The 20,981-nt window shown below is 40.0% G+C and overlaps 2 protein-coding genes across 2 annotated transcripts; both read left to right on the top strand.

The window, feature by feature from the left end:
• The first annotated feature begins 1,992 nt into the window (after positions 1-1,992).
• Positions 1,993-7,078, top strand: LOC148837136 (succinate receptor 1-like). The gene is made up of 2 exons (XM_088914278.1): positions 1,993-2,535; positions 6,146-7,078. Exons 1-2 carry the CDS (start codon positions 1,993-1,995, stop codon positions 7,076-7,078), a joined length of 1,476 nt encoding a protein of 491 aa, XP_088770404.1.
• Positions 7,079-16,101: 9,023 nt separating this feature from the next.
• LOC148837137 (lysophosphatidic acid receptor 6-like) lies at positions 16,102-17,139 on the top strand. The gene has a single exon (XM_088914705.1). The coding sequence runs from the start codon at positions 16,102-16,104 to the stop codon at positions 17,137-17,139; it is 1,038 nt and encodes a 345-aa protein (XP_088770831.1).
• The last annotated feature ends 3,842 nt before the right edge of the window (positions 17,140-20,981 follow it).

The raw sequence follows: 20,981 nt of genomic DNA on the forward strand, positions 1-20,981 counted from the left end.
ATAAGTAGTCATGTAAAAACGTGAATATTGGGACTGAAAAAAGGTTTTAAGCTTGATTTTACTGTATTTGTTTGTGTGTTAATGGTAGGTTTATCTGTACTTGACACAAAGGTCTGCGAATCTCTAGAACAACCAACCTAGCCACATTGTCAAAGCTAACGTATGTCAAGAAATGGCTGGATGAGATATTTGGATCAAGAAGCAAATGAGCTAGAGGGACCAAATGGTTTCCTTTTATTTGCAACAGTGACCGTTGTGGTTCTGCGCGGGCTCGTGCCCTCGCCGCTCCACCCTGCCGGTTCGTCCCCCACTACCTGGGTCTCCGGCGTCACGCAACAGAGAACCAGCCGGCTGAGCTAAAGGAGACCTCCCCCAGCCCAGGTGGCTGAGGTCCCTGTTATACGCAGGGAGGGCGACGACGTCACCGCGCTGCAACCAGCTCCGCTACACAACCAGCTCCGCTACACAACCTTTCTTATGTTCTAATGACAACCTATCAATAAGCAAAGACAAATGTCAAAATGGTCATGTCACATCATTTGCCAAACTGCTTTATACCATACGGTGTCGCGGGAAGCCGGAGCCTACCAAGGCAGGGTACACCCTGCACAGGACACCAGTCCATCGCAGGGCAAGTGCAAGCCAATCATACATGGGGACAATTTCGAGGCCACGGTAAAGGCAGAGGGGGGAGATTTGGCCCAGACACCAGGATAACTCCCTACTCCCTACTCGAAAAATGCCCGGGGATCTTTAATGACCACTGAGAGTCAGGACCTCGGTTTAACGTCTCACCCGAAAGATGGCGCCCACTACAGTACCAGTATACCACTATACTGGAGCATTAGGAACCACACAAACCGCAGGGTGGGAGCCCCCCACTGGTCCCAGTAACACCACTTCCAGCAGCAACCATAGCTTTCCAGGAGGTCTCCCATCCAGGTCCTGACCAGGCTCAACCTTGCTGAGCTTCAGTGGGTAGCCAGTTGGGAGCTGCAGGCTCAAATGTCAAAATGTTCACATCAAATTAATTTCGTCTGTCGTGCAGCTGTTTTTTTAAAGGCTAGTCTAGAAAACTGCATCAGTCTTCGAGCTGCAGAAGAACAAGTGGAGCTTAATTCTATGCTGAAAAGTCTTTCAATTCCTGAGAAAGGACACAGACAGGAAGGTCAGTACAACAGAAGCCAAGAAAGGTTAAACAGAGGATCTCCTGGCCTGAGGAGATCTTTGGGTCTCAGTGCACTGATGTGTTGCCTGAAACAGTTAACAAGTTTGCTTTTGCCAATACATTTGTCTGGCCACTTTTCTAAAAGTGCTTTTATACAATGAATTTAAAGATCTTGCACCTCACAAAAAAACAGTATGATGCAGTATAACATATTATTTAGAAGTTCCTTATTGTTTCAAGTCTATAGTCTCAAAGCACTAGTTACTATTTTATCTGTCCCAGTCTTCTTTTTCACATTATAAAAATGTGCTGATATCACTGAAATGGCTGCTCATGTCACTTCTAGAGATGCAGAGGTGTCTGGTCCTGTGCCATGCCTGATTTAACAGTTTTCATGATCCTCTTTGTTTCGTAGGTTTACCAGCTGATGAACTTAATCAGAACAAGCCTTCACATCTGACATGAGTTTGGTGGTTTGGAATGAAACCGATGGAGGCAATACTTCACTGTGCACAAATATTGATAACGAGCTCAATGCTTATTATGTCCCTGCAGTCTATGGGAGCACTTTTGTGATTGGTGTGGTCCTTAATTCTGTGGCCGTTGTGGTGTACTTGTTTGCTCTGAAAGAGTGGAACAGGAGCAACATTTTTCTGTTCAATTTGCTCCTGGCTGATCTCCTTTACCTGTTCAATCTGCCGTTTTTAGTCTCATATTACAAAAACAGGGGCATCTGGTATTTTGGAAACTTCTACTGCAAATTAATGAGGTACCTCTTTCATGCCAACTTGTACACCAGTATCCTCTTTCTTGGCTGTGTCAGCATGGACCGATATCTTCTCATTGCACATCCCATAAAATCCGCTCAGATATTCAAGAAGTGGCACGCGGTTCTCATTTGCCTGATAGTGTGGGTCATCGTCACCCTGGAGCTCCTGCCTATGTTTTTCTTAATCACAACTGAAAACCTCACCAACTCCACGGACTTGAAGTGTCTCGACTATGCTAGCTCCGGGAATGTGCATGCCACTTTTATTTTCAGCATGACTTTAACGTTTACCGGCTTGCTGTTGCCCTTTGGGATCCTGGTGTTCAGCTACATCCTTGTCATACGTGTTCTTAAGGACATGCAGCAGAGATTCCAGAATGCAGATAAGGTGGGCAAACCCTTGACTCTCATCTTGTTCGCAATGGTGCTGTTTTCCATCTCCTTACTTCCTTACCACGTAATGAGAAATGTGCGCATAGGCGCCCGGATGCTCTTCGACCAGAACAGCTGTCCCCTCATCATCTGCAGGTCCCTTTACAACATCACCAGGCCCCTGAGCAGCCTGAATAGCTGCCTGAATCCCGTCTTCTATTTTCTGGTTGGAGACAGCTTCAGGGATAAACTACTGTCCTGGTTCAAGATAAAAACGAACCACAAACAGAACAGCGAATCAACCACTTCAGGCTGAGTGTTTTATTGACACATCATCAACATCTTTTTGACAACGTGTGGGTGGGCCAATAAATATGCACTAAGTGAAATTCCTCCTTTCTAAATGAAAATCCACATTCAGAATAGGGTGTATAGTTTTAGTCACCACGTTATAGAAAATATATTTCTTGGCCATTTTAGCTCATATGGCTTTACATGGCTCAGAGTGATCAGAGGATCCCATCCACCTGTCTCTTGAAATTAGTGCAGGGCTATTGTCTTCAACAACAGCTTCAGTAGGAAGCTTGCTCAATGCTCAACACTTTGCAGGGAAAAGCACCTCCTCTTCTCCATCTAAAATGCACTTTCACATACAAGTAGTTTCCAATTGTGTCCTTTGGTTTGAGTTTTTACTGGTGATTCTGAAGAAGCCCACTGGTTTGACTTTGTCATTGCTTTCGAGGATGTTGAACAAATCAGGTCTCCTCGTAGTCTTCTCTGGACAAGACTGAAAAGGTTCATTTCTTTTAGCCTGCCATACTTAACCTTTCCCAGCAGGGATAAACCAGTTGTACAGTATATACAGTATTTAGACACACGGGGCCAGATCAAGATTGCAGCTGGGTGAAACACTGCCTTATTTTACATGATATTAACCTACACTGGTTGTACAACTGTGACTGCGACATTGTGCTTGTGGTTTGCTTGAAAAATGATCTTTATCTGAATTCCGCTTAGAAATATTAACATGCTGCACATTTGCCTTGGACAGTCCTGAACTGGGGGATTTTTCTGCTTGTTCATGTGTTTGCAGCTTCTGGGGGGAAAAAAATAAAAAACGGTTTTGATCCAAGCTTTAAAACAAAGGAGTCCTTCAAAATGTCTTCAATTAAGTACTCGATAGTATTTTTATAGGATATTATTATCTTTATAATTCTGTAGGAAACTTTCACATGTGTATCCTATACTTTAATCTGGTATCGTTTCCTTTATCTGCGTTTATGCAAGTTATTTACATCCTTGTCAGAGAGCAGGAAATTCTGTAACGTCCTTTTTACAATGCTCAGCCCTGATAAAACACACTGTTAAAACAAAGCAACTCAGTTTGGCGATGTTTGTTTCCTATAGTAAATAAAGGTTATCCCAATATAAAAATGATTTCCTCAGTTTGTCATAACAAAGCTCAGTGAAAGTAGCGATTACTATGAATGTCTTTCATTAAAACATGAATTTATAGATGATTTTATAGGGCTATGTCAGCACTACTCTTGAATGACCATCAAAGTAACCTCAGAGGCTCACCTCATTTGAGCAGAACAGGTTATGTGGAGCCAAACAACAGTTTTACTGGTGACTTTTCAGCTCATCACCCCATACAAACAGCAGAGCAAAATTAACGAATCCCTTGCATTAATATAGTGCCTTTCAGCAATGCACTGGGAGAAGAAAGAAAATATATACAATTTTCTGCATCCTCTGAAAAAAGCTGGCAATGTGGTCTGGTGCATTTGATGGTTAGAAACTCCCATTCTTTAGAAATTCCTGTATTTAGAAATGCTGCTTCGTGACTGAAAAACACATTTTGTACGTAGTTTTAATCTGAACAGCTTAAACATTTTTGCTGCTTTCTTCAATCTCTTTTTCCAAGTGTACTGATGAAATGACAAAACATTTGACACTGTTTTCTCACTTCATTTTGTGCTTATTCTCCAGAGAAGTGTTTTGTTATTACAGATTTTTTTTAATCTTTCCTTTCAGATGCTTAGTCTGTCAGGAGACTTAATTATAGGATTAATGAGAAACGGTAAAATATGAACCAAAGGATACAAGTGGATAGGATGGGGAAGTGCTTTCTAAAACAGGAGAACTTTACCCAGAGAGTTGTGGGAGCATGGAACAAGCTTCCCAGCTGGATTGTTGAAAATGATAAAACTATAAAATTTCATTCAAAACAAAAAAATCAAATGAATGCAAATGAGAAAACCATTTAAAAATGTTTGTTAACATCTTAGTTATACTGAATGAACATGTCTTTAAGACAAAAAGCAAAGAACTCTACTAATAAATTCAAACTACCTACTTAATGTAATCCACTGTTTAAATTTCAAATTGATCAATAAATCCTTGAATAAAATATTTCATTAACATTTGTTAATATTATTAACATTTAAGTAATTTTTTTCTCATAATCCTCTTGCTAACAGCATGTCCATGATACGTTTATAGGTAACAGTTTTAAAGCAAAGGCATCACTACTTTCTAAGAAGGACACTCAAATAACACAGCAGACATGATTGTTCTAATTATATTTTGAGATGTTTTGTTAAACTTTTTTGAGAAAAAAAGTTCTGAAACAGTTGTGAAAGTCTAAACAATTTAAACATACAATCAGGCCGAAATTCAAAACTGAATTTCTAATGATATATTGTACACGCAACACACAGTTTAGAATTTTACTTATTTTGTAAAGCCTAGGCTTTAATTGTAATAATTCTGTTAATAAAACTCTATAACAGTAATATATTTACATGGTACTGTATTTATTTCAATGGTCACATTTTATAAGCAGTTTGTAAGACAATGGCAAATATTCTATCAAACTGGTGATGACTTTTCTCTGGTAAATCAGCCACCTTTCAATAAAAGTAGCGTGTGGGTATGTTTTAATTTGTGATGTTCATACAGTAGGTCTCAAGTTTTCAAAACAGATTTGAAAACAAATTAAGCCAATAAGAACAGTTACAAATGAGAGGCTGTCTTAAGTCATGAAAGAGATACTGTATGTAAATGAGAACAACTGAACAAAAAAATGACCACTAAACTAAAAGTATTCCATTACAGTAACCATCTAATTTTCTTACTACCAGTATTCTTAGGTTTAATATGCACTTCATAAAATGCAAACCATTACCCAATTTATGGAAGGTGATTAAGGTCTTTCACCTACACAAACTTCTGGATTACCACTACAAAGAAAAGCTTGTACTTTCAGTTCAACAGTGTGTGTGTGCTGGTTCGCTTGCTCACCCCTGTGTGTTTTAAAAGGCAGCTTCCTATATTAATCAGCGTCATATGTTAATGCTTACGGAAGAAGAGTCAGAACAGCATTAATGGTAAGAAACCTTTTCTTTTATACTACTCTTAAAAAACAGACTTTAATGAAGAAATGTAATGGCTTTTAAAACATGTCTGTTTTACTGTATATTAAATGCAGTTACAAAAAATGACTAATTACAAGGCTTGAAGTTTGAAAACTGGGGGGCGTTGCAGCGTAAACCAAGGTAATTGGGGAAAGGAGAGAAAAAGCTTGGTTTTCTAATACATTGACTCCAATAGCAGTACAATGGGGTAAACAATTTTTTAATTGACTGAACTGATATGGCATTTTCAAACACAAAGGATCACACCCTTTGTATAGAGAAATCCTCTTTAATGCACTAGGGATATTCTAATGACAGTATAAATAACAATGATCATTAAATCATTAAATTCTCGAAGGTTTGGGGTACACAATTACTCTTCACTGTAACAATCGCTCGTTGTGCTTTTGCTAACAGGAGGGCAATATCGCCAAGGACTGCTCAAAGCTGGACAGCAGTCTGGAAATGTACTACCTCACAACAATGTATGCCGCAGAGTTTATTCTTGGATTTCTAGGGAACACAGTGGTCATCTGCGGCTACATCTTCTGCATCAGGGACTGGAAGAGCTTCAATGTTTACCTCTTCAGCCTGGCTGTCTCTGACCTAGCTTTCCTTTGCACTCTGCCCAGCTTGGTGATCAACTACTCCCAGGGCAGAGTGACCGACACGGATTTCTGCATAAGTAACAGATATCTCCTGCACGTCAATCTTTACTCAAGCATCCTCTTCCACACTTGGATTAGTATAGACAGATACCTGATCTTAAACCATCCCCTGAGGCAACATATTTTACTGAAGAGAAACACTGCAGTTGTTGTTTCCCTCTGTATCTGGGTGTTCGTCACGCTGCAGCTTCTCCCACTGCTGATCTTCATCGACATGGGTCTGGACGACAAGAACCAAACCCATTGCAAAGACTACGCCAGTTCAGGAGATGCATCAAACAGTTTAACATATAGCTTGTTCCTCACCGTCTCTGGGTACATATTACCAATGGCCTTTCTGTGCTGCTTCTACTACAAGATCGCCCATTTCCTCAAGGCTAGGAATGGCGTTTTTGACAACAGCTCTTTCCAGAGGCCCCTGAAAGTGATCACCATCACAGGCGTCATGTTTTTCCTACTGTACACGCCTTACCACATCATGAGGAACGTCCGCATTTTATCGCGAAGGCACTACCAAGGCGATGCGGACTGCACCCTCATCATTATAAACTGCCTTTACATCATCTCAAGACCGATCGCTTTCTCTCACAGTGTTATTAATCCCCTCTTCTACTTTCTCATGGGGGATCAGTTCAGAGAGACACTGCTGGGCAAGGTTAGATCCATTATCAACAGAAAATGACCAGATCACAGGGTTGGATTTAACCTGGTTTTGGTTATACCATGTAAATGTACATTAATTGAAAGACTTCTGTTTTCTTGGATTTATTTTTGAACTACCTATAAAGCTGCAGTCTCCACTGTCTGTAATCATTTGTTCGTTTAATGAGGGCTTCCTCATGAATGAATTCATGTATTTCTTAGACACAAACTATCCTTTTTCTGTTCCTTTTGCCATTTTAGTAAGATGTTACAGTAAATATCAAAGTTAATAGTGTCTTATCACATGCCTTTTCCACTTTGCGCCCTTATCTCCTTTTGGTCAGCAATAAATCGTCATTTCCAGCATAAATATTTTATCAGACCTGATCCTCCTTCTAGTTCAGGTGAAGAGAATCAGCAGAACCTCTGGCCAGTTATTTCCCTCTGGCATGAATATTACATTACATATTATATGTAACCAGATACCCCTGTTGGCCTCGAGCAATATTGTGGGTTTAAGGGTGACGATTTTATAATGACTCTCCTGATGTTTTCTCAGCACTATTTCAGCAGATGGTAATAGCCCATACCGTACATGGAGAATGTTGCTTTATCTAGATGTCTTTTTCAGGCTGTCAGATCCTATTTCTCTGTGTTCACATTTGTAACTTGCTGAGGTTAAAGCATGAAGTGTTTGGCCTCCGGGTTTTTCCGTCTGTAAAAAGACTGTGCAGGCCTTAGTGATAGTTAGGTCAGTAGTGTTTACAGTATAAGGCAGACGCTTCTGCATGAGCTCCGTACAACTTAATCAACTATATACAATTTAATATGAAAATAATATTCATTGTAAGCATTAAGTGCTAAACTGCTGTAATCTTGTTTTTTATTGTTTTGCTACACTTTTTGTTTTACTTTTTATTTAGCGATGAAAAGATTTACAAACAGAATGCATCCAAATAAACGTTTGCCTTCATCTTTCTTTTTTGTTACATTATCTTTATACAGACATAAAAAATAAACTATTTAAATTATGCCAGCAGATATCCAAGAAAATGCCATTTTTTTCATGAAAAACACAAAAAACAACAAAACAGTCCACACAGAAATATTACTGTATATTCTCTCATAAACTGAAATCAGGTCTCAGTGGGGAGATTAAATTAATCCATGTTTCCTAGTATTTGTTAAACCTCTCTGCCTGTAACCTGAGAGAAAAAGTTATATTTTCCATTATATCGATTTCATTCACAGCATTAACCCATTGTTCATGTGTTAGACATTCTTTTATAAACCATTTTCTTGTGGCTGCTTTTTTAATAGCTGCTAGAAGAATCCTTAATATATATCTATCCTTTACTTCACTATGATCAAAGTCAAAATTGACCAGATACATACTGTATATGAATATGTGTGAGTGAGTCGCAACTTGCTCTCCACATAATTTCCCAGAAGGGAAATCTGAATCGAAAACTATCCACCTTTTATTATCTTAAACCAAGTTTTAATTGGTAAAGTTATCCAGGGTATAACCGTTTTATATGTAGTTTCTGCCAATGATCTATTTCCCAGGACCGTCTGTTTTGGAAATTCACCTATAATCAAAGACTCCACCTCCTTCCATTTTGCAGTATAATATCTATCACACCAGCAGATTAATGTTCTAAGATGAGCTGCTTGGCAGTATGGCTTTAGGCAAGGCAGGGATAAACCACCTTTGTCCTTGGTCAGCTGTAGTGTTTCTAATTTAATTCTCGGCTTCCTTCCATTCCAAATGACTCTTAAAATCATTTTATCCCCTTCATTAAACTGTTCTGATGAGATTTCCCCTGGAAGAGACTGAAAAAGATATAGTAATCGCGGTAGAATATTCATTTTAATAACCTCCACTCCAGATCCCAGTGAAAGAGGCAGCAAACTCCAGCCAGCCAGCTCATCTTTTATTTGACATATTAAAGGGCTGACATTTAAATTAAATCATTTTGATCAATCTTTTGTTAAACATACTGCCAAATACGTAATAGACGGTGATAACCATGTTAACTTAAATTTGTCTTTTACTTGATTTGTAGGATTATAAAATAAAACATCTGTTTTTTCTCAATTTAATTTGTACCCTGATACCTGACCGAAGTTTTCCAAAAGATCCATCACTCTGATAAACGATTCATTGGGGTCATCCAAATATACAGTAGCAGGACATCGTCTGCATACAATGCGATCTTATGTTCTTGTCCTTTCATTTCTATCCCTTTAATTCTTGTCTAATCCATTCTGCTAAAGGTTTTATATGCAGAGAAAACAGAAGAGGTGACAGGGGACCTCTTTTCAAATTGATTCGCTTTTTTAAGGTTTTTTTTTCCATTGCATTTATTTTCATGCCCTCCATTGCACTGCAAATTTCAAATTAGGAGTGAACAGCAAACTGAACAACTAGAAAACTAGCGAAAGCCTGTCGCCTATGTTTTGTTAAAACTAAGGACTTGTTTGAGAAAAGAGTACGTCTGTTTCTTGAAAAAAGGAGTAAGAACCCGGAACCCTGGTTTGCCGAGTCATTTTGTGCAAAAGTAAATTTCCTTATTTCATGCCTGTGGGTCAATGAGTCACAGGAATTCAGAGGAATGTTGCCAAAATATATTTAAGAGGAACTGTGGAGATACTTTGTAAAGTAAAATCTGGACAGGACTCTGTTTACTCATTTTCCCCAGAATGAATATCCGTGAAGTGACACACAGTGTTTTGCAGAAAAGACAATTACTGCTGCTTACTAAGGCTACAATGTCCCCAAAGTAGCAATGTTAATTTCAGGCTCCACAAAAACACATTCATCAGCTTCCCCCATTTCAAAGATTTCTAAAATACTGTCATGAATATTTGCTATAACTATATAACTATAACTCAACAGTGGTAATAAACAATATGGTTTATTTTTGTAAGATCTCTTTGCTTCAGACTGCTACTGTATGTTTCCTGGCCTCTTCTTCATCTGTCACCTTAGGTCTCTCAGTCAGAGCCTGATTTTATGGGTGAATATTTTCTTTCTCCTCTAAACCCTAAATCCAGAAATGAACTGTTATTTTAGTAAGGAGACAAGCCTTTGTTGGATACTTCTTGGAAGCATGAGCAAAGATTTAACAATATTCTTATCTTTTAGCATTTTTTGTGCAGTTTGATAAGTAGCATTTGTGCAATACCAAAAAGCTTTTTTGTAATTGGCTGCAGTGAATGATTTAGGAAATCTACGTAGAATGATAAAACAATCTTAAAATGTTTTTGCAGAGTGAGAAGAAAAACAGCTTACAGTACTTACACTCCTTGTATATCACGTTTAGCTCTTTTCGCCATTAAGTGACTCCCAAAAAGGTAAGTCGGAGCATTTCTTCTTTCCTCATACAATTTCCACGGTCACAATCCAGTTATAAATGCAATAAGGATTTTGTAACAGAAGATTGCTGTTGATTTTACTTATTTTTTCATTGTGATGTATTGCTGATGTTTGTAAATGAAATCATTGATTTTTATTTTTAGTGAGGTTTTCTCTAAGCAACGTTCAGAACAATCCCCAAGTACAGTAACTCCAAAATTAACTACCATTTTTTTCTAGGTGGACCTTTAATTTGTACCTTCTCTTACAGCTGTGATTAAGTGGTATTATACAAGAGTTCAGAAAAATTCTGGAGACCCAATACCTGCCGATCCTTACTTCTCTATAAATATGGGCTTCTAAACAATTTTCTCAGTGTTTGTTACCTTTCACAGCTCCACTGCCAATACAGCAACCCTTTCGATTCTCCAAAAACAGACCAAACAGGTTAAAGACAAACATTAAGGAGTCTTTTTTTTACTACCATGTCATGAGTAGGGTTTGTCGATATCTTCTGAACTCCTATTTTGCATTGATGAAATTACAATATTGCATGTGCAGTCAACCCTATATCTTTGGAAAGCTCCTTCATTACAGAAAATCACAGAATTTATCATATTTGGTGCTTACATTTAGGTTGAAAAAAGCAGGTCTTTAGCAACTGGCTGAAATAGCTTTTTTTAGTTAAATGGTTTAGAAAATAGAATCTGTTTTTTTTGTATGAATCAAAAAGCGGTTAAGGTCAGGCAGTGGAAAATATCTTGTGCTGTTACATGAAACTGTAAGCGAGTTTCTCATCTTTCCAAGAAAAAAAAAATGCACTGAAATGCTGTTGAAATTGAAATTTAAAAATGGAAGAGAACAATTACACATGAAAGAATAAGCTTGCTTTTCAGGCCTGGTCAACCACAAACCCTTTTCTGTATGTAGAAATATAGAGCCTCTATGAGGTTGCAAACATTCAAACGTTAAAGCTGTTCTTTCAAAATCCTTGAATTATGAAGATCTCCTCCAATGATTTGGAAAATCATTGCAAGGATCCCAAGAGACCGTATGTAGGGGTTTAAAATAATCCGAATACCGACCACTGTCCCTGTCCTTGGATACTGTAAGTGTTGTGTCAGACTGGTGTTGACTGGTGCCACGATTGTAATGTTGAAATATGTGAATATCCTACTTACTTTCTCTGTGTTAACTATCACCGTCTTTTAGAAACCCTGTCTATCCAGACGTACTGTATACAGAGATGTCAGGCACAATGCATCTTCACAAAGACAGGGGAAATAACCGCATCCAGAGGAACTTTTTTTCCTCCCCTTTACCGAAGTGACAAGGCTCTTCACACCGCCTCCTTGGGAATAGTGACGCTGTATCGAAAACGGTTTTTCCACCGATTCAATGAGGCCACTACTCGCCTCCACACCGCCGGCCAACAGCAATAAACAAAGGCCTTAAATTGCCCGATTGCGCAGGGGTCAAGACATACTGTATCGGACAGTTTTAACAGTTTTCATAAGCCATACTGTACAGTAGCTGTACAGTATGTATGACATAATTAGAGGCATTTCCCCTGAAGCAATCATGTAGCAACGACATGCCTTCCTTTTCCAGGGGGAGTTATTAACCCCTATGAATGCAACCGAGAGCGAACTGTGCACGCAAGTAGACTGAACCTGACTGAAAGAGCAATGCTCACATTTCTGTTGCTGCTGTACTGTATATGTGCTGGTTTCTGAGAAATGCTCAATGCAAAATATGAAATTACTAAAATTACGTCAGCAAAACCTCACCTACTTTCGGGTACTTTAAGAATTATGGTGGGACACAATTATGTGACCGAGCTTACTGTTTTGTGATGCTGTTTCCATGAGAAGCATAAAACGTTGCAACTGCCGAACTCTGTTACAGGACGTGTTTTAAGAACTTGGCTAATGAGACGCTACACGACGCGACAGGTCCTCGGTGCACTGTGCACAGAATTGAGACTACGCGAAACACCGCCCTCTAGTGTTCAATCAAAATGCAAAACCTGTTTTCTATTCTCATATTGTCAGGTTTTCCAACGCCTAAAAGAAACTCTTCAATGCAACCCTACACACAAGAAGCTAAAGCGCAAGACGAGTGCATTGGTTTCATTAAAAATATTGCCTACATTGCTGGAAGTGTCTTCCAGCGATAGCCAGAAACGCAAGGGTTTTAATCCGAAATAAACCTTCATAAACCCTGTTTTTGAAATTAGAAAGTATCCCATTTGTAACTCTCAGAATAATGTGGGTGAGTGCTACACCGGATTGTCCTTCAAACGAGAATACATTCACAAGCATTAACCGGATACAAGGGAACTCCAGGCATATTATTTTTTTGTTTAATAAAAGTGAATCTCGAATAACAGCAGTTGACCATAAACCCGATAAGAAATGTCAGCTGGGAATGATATATGTCTTGTCTCATTTGTAAATGAACAGAAAAACTGATAACCTCACAACACAGGAAATGTTCATTACAGCGGAGACAATGTTCTCCAAGAGGAATAATCACAGTTATATTTTTTTAAGGCGGGGTTACAGTAGGTACTGCGGTTCTTCAGCCAGTAGTTACGTTTTTTTTGGAAACTTATTAAAATAAATGTTTTAAAATGGCTGTATTTAAAAATATATATATATATTTTAAATTGCCTTTAAAATGTATTTCTTAAAATTGCATATTTAAATTTTAATTTTAATTTCAAATGGCTGTATTTTTAAAGGGTGGAAACTCCCTGGAAACTCGAACTTAATGCTGTATATTCAATTTTACAGTGAAACAACCTGACAACGGCTTTACATTAAAAATGGAGACCGGCGAAATGACTCCTGTTCCGTTGGGCCCGTTTTTCGTTACCTGGGCGCTCAGTTATTTTTCCTAACCCGGCATTTTAAGATGCGATTAAAGCTTGCACCGGTTTTGCGGAGAAGAAAAACTAATGTCTCCTGAAACCTTTGCAATTAAACCAGAATGTAGCAATAGCGCATTGCTGGTACTGGTAGACATTCCCCAAAGGGTACTGTATGTCGCAATTCTAATTTGAATGAAAATGTCGGTACACGGGTATGATTGTTATAGTAGATCACGGTCTTCCCCCTTTCGAGATGCTGGTTATTTGCATTTGTGGCGCCGCTACAGTGTTTGTTGTCGTCTGTTTGTCTTCGTTCGTTTCACTGGGTGATGAGATAAGAGCGGTAACTCAATTCTTTTCAAAAGCTACCAAATGTTTTCAAAACTTAATGAGGACGGACAGCTATTTCCATTACATTTTACATGCTGTAAAAGCTGGTAATGAAAAACACCTCCAGTAACCTTTGACAGATACTACACACCCAAAAAGTTTCTAGTTTTTTAATGTTATTTTATGTTTTTTTTATAGTTTCCCTTAAATCATTGTAAAAACGTCACCAAATTTCACAATAACCGTTATTGGGAATTATACACTGTGTGCATCATCTCTTAAGAATATACACACACAAGCCAAATCCAAGGTTAACCATACACTCAACGATAATGTGAACCTTTCCTAAACAAACCAGCTGTGACCTTTTTTCTATTGTGGAAGAAAACCAAGGCACAATTGCTTGTTTTATTAAGACAATTGAAATGCAAATGAAAGCAACTAAATCTTTGGGGAATTTAAAAAAATATTTCTTTTGCAAACAAAGCAAAACAAACCCCAGAGAAGGGTCTAGACATCACTTGCTGCTATGGTACAATGTAGGTGTTTTCGCTATAAAATTGGAAACTGTCAATAACCCATGAAATACCTTCACACACATCTACTGTATGTGTACATACTAAAAAAATCAAATGCCGAATTGTCCAGGGAAGCAAAAGTGAAACTAAAATACTGTTTTTTTCCTATACCCTCATAAACAAATGAGCAGGCAAGATTACAGAGCAGGTTTGCCCTCAATGGGGTTCGTGTAGCTGTGTCTTCACAGTTCAAATGGCCTTTTCACTGTAGTTTGCTGCTTCAGTCACTACAGAGGACAAAGATTGTCAAATGACCCCGATCAGGCAGCAAGCAAGACCACATTTGAAAGGCCGTGCTCCATCTTAGGAGCAGAACACTATCTTAATTAGTCCCAGGTTTTTTTTTTGGGATTGGTGATTTAAAAAGCCAATAATGACATAATTGCTGGGGCACAATGTAAAAAATATCAGAACACAAAGGTGATTATCTCAGTGTTTGTGATGTTGGCTGGGGAATCTGGTCATTCAGCCTATGTAGCTCATTTGGTTGGTCTCAGCTCTTTCATGCTGATCACACCCAGCTCTTTCTTGAATAAAGCCAGGGTACCAACTACAACAACAACATAATAATAATAATTGCTTACACTTATATAGCGCTTTTCTGGACACTCCACTCAAAGCGCTTTACAGGTAATGGGGATCCCACCCACCACCACCAGTGTGCAGCATCCACCTGGATGATGTGCTGGCAGCCATAGTGCACCAGAACACTCCCCCACACATCAGCTATCAGTGTGGAGGAGAACAGAGTGATGAAGCCAATTCATAGATTGGGATTATTAGGAGGCCATGACTGGTAAGGGCCAATGGGAAATTTGGCCAGGACGCCGGGGTTACACCCCTACTCTTTTCGAGAAACATCCTGGGATTTTTAATGACCACAGAGAGTCAGGACCTGTTTTACGTCTCATCCAAAGGACAGCGCCTGTTTACAGTATAGTGTCCCTGTCACTATACTGGGGCATTAGGACTCACATAGACCGCAGAGTGAGCGCCCCCTGCTGGCCCCACTGACACCTCTTCCAGCAGCAACCTTAGTTTTTCCCAGGAGTCTCCCATCCAGGTACTGACCAGGCTCACACCTGCTGGGCTCCAGTGGGTTGTCAGTTGTGAGTTGCAGAGTGATGTGGCTGCTGGCTACATGACTGACTAGCTTGTTCCACACTCCCACAACCCTTTTTAAATTAAGTTTTAAATGCACTGCTCTGTAGTTTCCACTTGTGTCACATCGTTTGTGTATCACCTGCTGATATAGAAAAAAATCGTTGACTTGGCTTTGTATTTGAATTTGACTTGGGTGCCCTACAAGAAGTTTTCAAAAGTTTCATCTGTCAAGACTTAAAAGGTGCAGATCTTTTAGCTTGTTAGCGCAGAACATCCCCTTAGGCTTCAGAATATTCCTGGTTACTCTTTGGATTTGTTCTACAGTATCTACATGTTTTTCATAATTAGCAAATATGAGCTTGTTTCCTGTCTTACAGTTGTAGTTTAAGCTCTTTTAACACTTCTGCACTTGTCTATATTAATTGCCACCTGCCAGGTGCATCCCCAGTCTTAAATTTTGCTTGTCGCTTTCATGGTGTTTGTTAATAACTCCTATTTTAGTATCACACAGTATGTGAGTGTGACTAGTTTACTGACTGAAATGGAATTTAGATCATCGCTATACCTTACTAAGAGCAGTGGTTCTAATCCAGACCCATGTGGGTCTCCACTACCTACATAACCCCAATTTGAGCATTCACTCCTTATTTGTATGTTATTTCCTACCAACTAAGCAGTTCTTATTCAAATAATGCATTTCCTTTGAGGCTAATAATCTATTGTATCTACATTTGTTTGTGATTAGTGAAATAATTATATGACACTTAAGCCACTGTTTATTCAATTTTCTTTCAGAAAGAAACAAAAAGGGAAACATGGAATATAAAGGTCACGAAATATCAGAAAATACTTCTTTCCTGCCCAACGTCAACGCGATCAAGTGCACCTTCAGGGACAAGAACAAGTACACCGTGTATTCCGTCGTGTACAGCATGGTGTTCGCCATTGGCTTGGTGACCAATACTGCAGCCCTTTACATATTCTGTCGCTTGGCTAAAAAGAAGCGCGTTTCCACGGCGTTTCTAATGAACCTGGCCATCGCCGACCTCATTTTCATCCTCACCTTGCCCTTTCGGATTTTCAGCTACCAGACGGAGACCAGCTGGCCCTTCCTGGACGTGGCCTGCAGGGTTTCCACCTACCTCTTCTACATGAGCATGTACTGCAGCATCTTCTTCCTCGCCAGCCTCAGCCTCTGCCGCTACCTTGTGATGGCCGGGCGCGTGAAGTTTCAGAACGAGCTGCTGTACTGGTGGGCTCTGGCTCTGTGCTTTGCCGTGTGGATATTCATCGCTGCGGGCGTGATCCTCTACGCGTCTTTCTCCAACGGCTTTCGGATAGAGGCGGGAAAATGCTTCGAGCCAGCAGAACCTTCCTCGTGGGAGCTCCTGTACTACATGAATTTCTATGCCCTCGTCATCGGATTTGTGATCCCCTTTGTCATTCTTCTCATTTGCTACGCCCTAATGATAAAGCACATAGCGCAGACCAAGACACAGAAGAGACGCAGAGACGTGGCCATGATCTGTCTGGTTTTAACTGTGTTTTGCATCTGTTTCCTGCCATATCATGTCCAACGGACATTGCATCTTTACTATGTAGTCTATCATCATGATAACTGTGAACTTCTCATCACCTTACAGAAAACAGTTGTTGCCACCCTGTGCTTTGCAGTTGCCAACAGTTGTATGGATCCCCTGCTCTTTGTTTTTGTGGGACAAGGGTTCCTACCCATGCTGAAAACTCTTTTGAGAAGTTGCTGCTTGGGCTTGTCAAATGGCACCCCTATAAGCACATCAGCAGCCACTGATAATCCCGAAAATGTGATCACCGTGGCCACAACTGAAATCTAGCTCATCCTTTCACCTTGCACTTGCAAGTTTGTTGGAATGAGAGACCCACCTCTAAAATGTTCTGGTGCTTCCAGAAATCTCGCCGACAGGTGGCTTCCTTGCGGCACGAATGCAAAAATTAAACAACTGTGCTGCCATCAGCAGTTTATAATGCATTTTATTTCCATAAAGCTTAGGCGCAGCTAAAGCCAACTGCACAAACATACAGTACTCAAATTGTCTGCGTTCTTTAAACACTGAAGCCCTTTTGCAAAACATTCCATATTTTCTTACGAGCTTTGTTTTAATATTGGAAATGCTCATAGTTATAAATTCCTATTACTTATCTCTTTTCACTGTAAGCTTTCAATACGGCGATTTTAATAAAGATAAGATTGAATGCAGTGTTTTGTTTTTCAGAAGTACTGCTTGCATGTGAGGCAGGTTGTCTTTTCTGCATATTAGGCAGATTCAATAAATACAGCTCTAATTGAAAGCATTCCTAAATTCCTAAGTATTGAGCTAATGTTTTGGTGATGTTAAAAGAGTATCTTCAGGCAACAGTGGATGAACTGGGAGATACACATTATTGTTCAGGACCTGTGAACAACAAATGTATTTATTAGGCATAGCTCAGCTGCTCCATAACCAAACACCAACCACAAACAGTGCAAAGGATATTTGCTAATATTTAAAAAAGTATTTTGTAAAACATTTTCATGACACAATTTGTTGACCTCTTGGTGGGTTGTTTCACTGAATCAACCTTTTCTCACAAGTATACTCTTTCATCTAATCCTGCCCATTTACAGGAGTGTCTTGGTTTCTCTCCCAATAGTAAGAAAACACAACTCCTGGAGAAAGTTTGGATCCTTTTCATGAGATCACATGTCACTCAACAACATTCCAGTAAAACAAAAAAAAATCAAGTGGTTGGAAAATATTTAAGACTACCCAGTTCAAGTGCCATAAAGATAATACTTTAAGATTTATTGATTAAATTCTAATTCACTGAAAATCTGTCTTAAGAAGGAGCTTCGCTGTGAAAAGAAGAAATTAAACGTTGTCCTTTTGTAAATATTAAGGTAATTCAGGTTTTCCTACATACTATTCTCTGAAGAAATATCAGACTATTTTGATTTCTAATGAACTGCAGATACTTCAGCCCTACAGCTAAATAACGCCTGTAGTTTACACAGACAAATACTACAAAGTCTTTTGTACTTTGTACCTAATACTACAAGATAAGTGTATTTTGTACTGCTGTTAGGATTTTCTGAGTCATTTTTTCTTTTCCCTTATCTTAGTATCTCTTAATCACATGCCAGGAAACAGTTTCTTTGGGAGTGACTGTGGTCATGCACCTTTCACTGTTTTTGGTTCAGGAGTCTTGATTTAATATTGCCACGACCTTTGTCACCTTCAGAAGGAACAACAGCAATATCATTCTCCATACAGTGGTGCTAGAACGTTTGTGAACCCTTTAGAATTTTCTGAATTTCTGCATAAATGTGACCTAAAATGTGATCAGATCTTCACCTAAGTCATAAAAATAGATCAAGAAAACCCAATAAAACAAATAACACACCAAAAGATGTACTTTTTCTTTCATTTATTGATCAAAATGATCCAACATTAAATATCTTTGCTGGAAAAAGTATGTGAACTTCTAGGATTATCAGTTCAGTTAAAGGGATAATTAAAGACAGGAGTGTCATGTTTGGCGAAAACCAAGCACTGCATTCCAACATAAGAACTCCATCCCGGATGTGAAACACGGCAGTGGCAGTATCATGGTTTGGGGCTGTTTTGCTGGCACAAGACCAGGACGGCTAGCCATCATCGACGGAACTATGAATTCTGGACTGTTCCAGCAAATTCTACAGGAGAATGTCAGGGTATCTGTCCATGAACTGAAGCTCAACAGAAGGTGGGTCTTGAAGCAAGACAGTGACCCTGAACACGCAAGTCAGTCCATCAAAGAATGGTTGAAGCAGAAGAAATTTCACGTTTTGGGATGGCCAAGTCAAAGTCCCGACCTTGATCCAATAGAAATGTTGTGGCAGGACCTGAAGCGAGGAGTTCATGCAAGAAAGCCCACCAACATCACTGAGGTGAAGCAGTTCTGTAAGGAGGAATGGGCTAAAATTCCCCAAGCCGATGTGTGGGACTGATCAACCTTTTGTGTGTTATTTGTTTTATTGGGTTTTCTTGATCTATTTTTATGACTTAGGTGAAGATCTGATCACATTTTAGGTCAAATTTATGCAGAAAGTCAGAAAATTCTAAAGGGTTCAAAAACTTTCTAGCACCACTGTATATATTTAACGTAGAGTACCACACAAAAATCCCCAAACATTCTAAAGCTCTATCCTCTTTTGGATTTGCATTAAAATCTGCTGAGATGTTCGTTCCTTTAGCAAACAGTCTGTTTTAATGTTAAAAAGCATTTTGTAAAGCTGTAAGGATTTTCTGAGTCTTCTTTTCTCTTCCTTCGTATTTTATAACCAGATGTGAGGAAGATGAGCATAAACCACTGGGCGGTATTACATCTTACATCACACCTATTACATCACATGTGTTTAGGTTTTGGCCATGGGATCTTCTTTGGTCTATTTTTCGAAACAAAGTTCTTGTTCTTTCCAGGTACTTTTAGTACTTCTACTAACTGATACAGATCTTCGTCCCTATTGGCAGCAGGGAGAAGCTTGTTGCTGGTCTCACAGCTGGAGCAGTGGTGCCGTGTTGGGGGTCTCTGTTTTCCTGCTCCTGGCTTCACTGGGGGTCCTGTGTTAATGGGGGGCTGGGCAGTGGAGGCTTTGGGCGCCATGCTGACACAGTCGATTCTTCGTGCCCAGTGCCCCCGGCCTAGCTGTTGGTGGAACAGGGCTCAGTGCACCTAACCCGGGAGAGGGGTGACATCACCCCCCTCCGAGAGCTCGACCGGGTGGAGCTCTGCCACAGCAGGAGATCTGGTCTTTCGGCACAGCCGGGTTTTCCTCTGTCCGGGGAGGGCGCTGCGCATGTGCGGAGCAGGGAGAGCAGGGGCAGGGAGAGCGCCACTCGACACATTCTGCTTCTTGTCCAGGGGTCCTTTCGGGTGAAGACCTGGGGGTGGCCCCAGCATTCGTAGGTAGGGGGAGAGGGGGTGGAATGTGGTGTCATACCATATGTGCCCTGCTTTAAAATACTCAAAACTAGTAATAACTGGATCACAAACAACTGATGCATCATTCTAACACAAACACGTCGCTTGAACTGAGCACTTGTCTGTTGTCTGTGGCAGGAGGAAGCCCTGAGCTGCCAGACATCTGGTCTGCCATTTCTCAGAGTAGGACTGAGCCAACAGGCCGCAGAGGGCGCGAGGTGAGCTGCCCACACACAACGAGTGAAGCTTTACCAGGCCTTTCTGGTCTGCGTAAAACTGCGTTACTTTGAGAGACCTCGGCGCTCCCACAGGCTATAAGATTAACAATAAGTGGGGTCAGATTGGTCACCTTTCATCACAACAATTACCTCTGTACAAGTGTTCTTTTATGCTGAGGAAGAGTTGTTCAGTCTTTATCAAGAGTGTCCAGTACTGGTCCTTGAGGTCCAGTGTGTCTGTGGGTTTTCTGGTCCTCATTAAAGCAGCACCACATGAAGAGAAGCTGGCAAATCGCTCCAGTTAAGACAGTAACCAGCTAATTTAGCTCATTAAGATCTCAGATGCATTGAAAACCCGCAGACACACTGACTCTGGACGCAGGGATTGGACAGCCCTGGTCTGGGTACACTGTGTAAACAGAGGAACCGGAGGACCAGCCCTTCTCTTGTGTGGCTCACTGCAGAGAGGAAGGATTTAAAGTGTACATCCCCAGATT

The sequence above is a fragment of the Atractosteus spatula genome, chromosome 4 (assembly GCF_055471065.1).
Source record: "Atractosteus spatula isolate fAtrSpa1 chromosome 4, fAtrSpa1.hap1, whole genome shotgun sequence".
Taxonomy (NCBI): Eukaryota; Metazoa; Chordata; class Actinopteri; order Semionotiformes; family Lepisosteidae; genus Atractosteus; species Atractosteus spatula.